Consider the following 5,232-nt stretch of genomic DNA (forward strand, 5'->3'; position numbering starts at 1 on the left):
AGCATATTGCGCAAAGTCAGCTTATATACAGTAGTCCTCGACTTGCGACTACAATTGAGCTCAACATTTCTGTTAAGTGAGACATTTGTTAAGTGGGTTTTGTCCCATTTTATGAGCTTTCCTGCCACAGTTGTTAAATGGATCACTGCAGTTGATAACTTAGTAACCTGGTTGTTAAGTGAACCTGGCTTCCCCATTGACTTTGTCAAAAGGTTGCAAAAGGTGATCACATGACCCTGGAACAGCGCAACGATCATAGGTATGAACCAGTTGCCAAGCATCTGAATTTTGATTACATCATGGAGATGCCTGCACTCTAGCTAGCTATCTTGCACACAAAGATGAGAGACATGTTTCCTTTGGATCAGCTTTGAGGTTCTTACATTGCAATCATATTGCTATTCCCTCAAATCTTGCAAGCAATTAGGCAGTCCAGCCCATTAAATAACTTTTGAATTTGCAAAACTAGCACATTAAAATCCAATATATTTAACCAATCCCACGTGCCTTGGAAATACATCCCTTCGCCTTCGACATGTAATATTTGCTAAATGGTACAGGATTCACCAAGACAAATGGCACAGTGTTCAACTGACTTGAATACACTTTATTAATACGTAGAGAATGTAGGTGTCATAAAGATACTTATTCAGTTTTCACTTTAGGCAATATTCACATGGTTGGTAATAGTTGATATGTTCCTTTCATTCATGGAGCTTTTAGTACTCACAGCTTCTAATCATTAACTCAATCTAAAATATATGCCTAGTGTATCTAAGTGGCTGTCTTAAATAGAGGGATATATTCCCCATGGTAAAAATGTTCCCATTATATCTGTCAGTTTTCCTTGGCTTCTCTAGCCCCATCATTCTGGGTCAGCATTCTGTGTGGTTTGGATGACTATACTCCCTAATAACTCTAAAGTAGACCTATCAAATCTTGGCTGAAAGCATTTGGCTGATGATAGCTAAGGATTAGAGCTTGTTTTTCTTTTCTTATATATTTGTATTTGTTTATTGCCATCTAGTGCTGATCCAATTTTCTGCAGCCCATATCTGGCAGCCTTAATCTTGAAAGCACTGGGGAAAGCTGTTAAATTAAACATCTTTTTTAACTTTTTGAAGGACTGTTAAAGACACAGAAGTTCTACCAAGGAGAAGGTGGAATCCTGAGTACGTTTTCCTGGGAGAAAGCCCAAATGAACTCTAAAAAGAGGTGGAAATAGATATGTATTTCTCTCTCTCTCTCTCTCTCACACACACACACAACATATATATGGAGAGAGAGAAATTAGTTGATCTTTATACCAAAGTGCCCTTGGTGTGATACACTTCATAAACAGTAACTTTTTACATTTGTACAAAAATTGTTTCTGCTTGATTATGTCAAGCAGGGGAGGACAACATGAAATCTCCCAGAAGATGCTGAGAAATGTAATGTTAGGAAGAGCTTTCACCTGTAAAAGCTCTTTTATAGCTTTTTACCTGTAAAAGCTCTTTTAAAAGGAAAATCTCAAGTGGTAACTGGTGGTTGCTGATACTACTTGTGTTGCTGTAGACTAGATAAAGATACTTTGCAAAGCAGGAATTGCCAATATTGACATTTATGCTACTACCACAGTAAAATAACAAAACTGTTTTGGAAAGCAAACCCAGAAATGATTGGGCCAAAGGGAATTCCAGCAGGCATCAGTATCAGATCACTCAAGGTACAAGCTTCAGTGGTGACTATAGAGGAGACCTTCCTCCAAGTTAAACTTCTTGGTATCCTACAGAACTTGAAGCACTTATTTTATTTCAATCCCTAAACAAAATGCTGGCAGGGACTTTGCAGGCATGGATATTATATGCTTATTCATTGATTGCTCTTTCTAGGTTTCCCTCCTGCTATGATTATAATCCTGCTGATCCCTAGTCTCTATCACTGAATAGTTGTTATACACATTTCTATCAGGCCACGGTTATCACAGGGTTAAAAATTTCAGTACTTACCTATCCCATTTTGGGAGGAGTCAGCATACATGGAGACAAATTACTGAGGTTAAAAAGAAGGCGGCAACAAGGGGGAATATTGAAGTTTGCTTGAATGCAGTTGTGTTTTCTAGTTTGTTTTTTCCTCCACTAATCAAGTGGCGATTGGGTTTAAAGAAGGCTTTTTTGCTCTGAAGTGTTGTCTTCAATCTAAAATTGCAAAAAAAAGTGAGTATGAGGATTTGGGGAGGATGCCATGCTATTGGGAAGGGATGGCTCTGTGGGGTAATAACCCCTTGTTGGTTGTGACCTTTCCAAAGCAATTTGTAGCTTTTTAACAGCTGAGAAAATGATAATAATATGCTAGACTTTGGGTTGTATGGTGATGGAGCTATCACTTGCCAAATGTTTGTGTTGTATTGAATTTCGTGACTCTTTAGCATTTGCAGAACTGACATACTTTGTAGGCCCAGCATAACCAAAGAGCAGATAAAATTTTCTTTCTTACAAGTAGAAATTCTGGGACTGTAATGGCTGCATGAGCAGCTGGAGGCAAGTTGGAAACTGCTTTCTTATCAGAGTAACCATAGAAAAACTTTGTTAAAAACACAGCACAGGCACCTTCTTAACCCAAAATGATACCCCTTCATGGGAAAGAAATGTGTCATGCCCTTGGTAGAGTCAGACTCTGAGGGAGAGGAGGATCAGCCGACAGGGAGTGGAAGTGTGGCTCCGGAGGTGGTGCAGGAGGGCAGAGGCCGGCTGGGCAGTCAGAGGAAGAACCAGGCCCATCCCCTCTTCATCCTAAGACATGCAGGGAGGAACAGAGAAGGAAACAACTTGGCTTACCAGAGGGGAAGCGACCATGATATCCCTCATTAGTTGCAGCTGGGGAGAATAGTACTGTATAGAAGAGAGACGTTACAACACAGTGTTGCCAGAAGCAAAGTGTGTTTTATTTTGGGCTGAAGTTATCTTGGTTGGAGTCCTTCCAACAGACTGTGCCTTGTTATCTGCTTGAAGTTGGTGATTACTTATCCTGGTCCATTGTGGAATTTCCTTCATTGTAGTTTGTTTTGGGTTTTTTATTTCACCTCTATCTGCTCATTAAGTTTGGACTGTTTTGCTTTCTTTAAAAGACTATTTTTGAGTAAGTTTTATCTCCAACTGAGAATTTTTGAACAGTGGGACCAGGTTGGAGGCATTAAAGGACATTTATTTATGTTTTGGATTTTGTTATGTTTGTGTTACACTCTGGGTCATCACAAAACGTTTGCTATAGAGACTTTTTGGTTCCATCTTGGATATACCCCATATAATGAGGCTTTTCCATGAGTGGAACTGCAATGATAAGAAAAAGAAGTCTTTGACTTTAAATTCTGTGTTAAAATGATATTAAATTCTCAAATTGCAGCAGCTAGAATGATCACACTGATAAAGCAATCAGCTTGGACATGGCCGTATTGTTAGACAAAGTGTAAAAGGCTTGGTAATTTGGTATCAAGATATCAGCAGCAGAAAATGAGTTCCAACAGAGGCTGTGTTTAATATATGGTTTGCTATGTCTGTTACTTTTCAGAGTGGATCCATGGCAAATCAATCCAGGAGATCCACAAAGCTCCCTCAACGCTGTTCTTCCTTGACCTTGCAGGATGATGCCCATGCCCTGCTTTCCCACAGCTGCTCTTCAAAGGGCTCCCAGCTTCACAAGCAACTTTCTGCTTCCTCTCCCCGCCCTGAGAGACAAACACGTGCAACGCCATTGAATGTGTCCCGATGCCGTCGCTCGGAATCCTTTGCTGCGCCAGATTCAATTGTGGTGACTCTGATCCAGGCCTTGGCCCAGACAGGGGTCCCCCTTTCGGAGGCAGAGTTCTTTGAGGCTCTTGTGCGGCAGGCAGGGGCTAGACGACCACTCCCCTCCCTTGCACAGCTCTATCGTAGCTTCCTTCCTGCCCTGAGACGACAGCATGAATCGGCTCTTTGCCACAGCCTTTGGCAGCGGGATGCCTTTGTCTTCCTTCATGAGGCTACCACAGACGATGGGCGGGCAGCCCTTGGCCTCTCCCTTCTGCCTCTTAACAGACTTGGGCAGGCTCCACTGCTTCTCGGGATTGAGGTCCTGGAACAGTTGAGCCATCCCTTAGTGGCCCGTGCTGTGGCCCGCATGTTGAGTGAAGGGCACGTTTTGTTCCACCGCGTACTGGCCGTGGTCACTTCAGGGGGTGCGCCTATGATCCAGGCCTTTGCTGCCAATGGGATTTTAGGTGTGGTGTTGCCAGCTGCCCTTCACGTTCCTTGCTTGTACCAGCAGTTGGAGTTGGTGATGGAGCTATGGCAAGATAAGTTAGAAAGGCTGGCTTCACTGCAGCATCTTCTGGAAGAGACATTTGGACGGCGCCCAGCTCTCCGTCACCGTTACGCCCTATTCCTGAAAGAGCATGAACTGAAGCTGTCCCTCCCTGTGTGCAACAGGCAGGCTGGCCCTGAGGTTTGGTTGGAGAAAGCAACAGGCATTGCAGAACATCTCCCCCTTCTGAGGGAATTTGTAGCAACCGATGAAGGCGAGGGGCCCATTATGGGGAAATTGCAGAGTATCCTGGTGGAGAATGACAAGGAACTGGTGGCGGAAGCCACTTTTGTAGGCGAGCATGCCCAAGGTCTGTTGGCCGTGGCACAGTTTCTCCGCCAGACAGGTGAGCCACTGGCCCACCGAATCTACGGGGAACTAGATTCCTTGCGAGTTTCTTTCTCCTATCACTTAGATGCAAGGTTGGGGCCCAACACAGAGCAGCATCTGGCTGTGTGCCCACCCCAGCTGGCAAAACAGTTTCATCAAATCTTAGCTCAGAGCCTGAGTCGCCTGGAGCATTTGTTTGACTCTCACCCTGCGATGCCCACCTTGAAAGCAGTGCGGGCACTTGATCCCAAGCAACTGGGGGCTGTAGGATGGAGCCAGGTAGAGCCCGACCAGGGGGTCCCCGGCCTTTCGGAGGTGCCAGAAATGGAATGGTTTCGGTATCAACATTTAGCTGACGCAGCTCCTGCTGATGTCTCCCTGCCTCAGTGGTGGGAGGCACAAGCTGAGCAGCTTCCTGTGCTGACCCCTCTGGCCCGGCGATATCTCTGGCTGCCTGCCTGTTCTCCCAAGTCTCCTTTCCTCCCAGGAGGTTTCTTCAACCTACCAGAGGCTGAGGATGGCTTTACGCGGGAAGGTGCACGTCTCTTATGCATGCTTAGGTATAACCGCAGGCTCCTTTAA

At 44.5% G+C, this 5,232-nt stretch overlaps 1 protein-coding gene across 1 annotated transcript; it reads left to right on the top strand.

Annotated features, from left to right (window-relative positions):
- Positions 1 to 3,558: 3,558 nt before the first annotated feature.
- Positions 3,559 to 5,232, top strand: LOC148132405 (uncharacterized). Its single transcript, XM_087954212.1, has one exon. It carries the CDS (start codon positions 3,559 to 3,561, stop codon positions 5,230 to 5,232), a length of 1,674 nt encoding a protein of 557 aa, XP_087810338.1.

The sequence above is a fragment of the Notechis scutatus genome, chromosome 2 (genome assembly GCF_049901735.1).
Source record: "Notechis scutatus isolate UNSWTSFEM ecotype Mainland chromosome 2, rNotScu1.2, whole genome shotgun sequence".
Taxonomy (NCBI): Eukaryota; Metazoa; Chordata; class Lepidosauria; order Squamata; family Elapidae; genus Notechis; species Notechis scutatus.

Excerpts from the sequence above, each read along its gene's own strand:
- LOC148132405 (XM_087954212.1), top strand. The coding sequence starts at position 3,559 with ATGGCAAATCAATCCAGGAGATCCACAAAGCTCCCTCAACGCTGTTCT.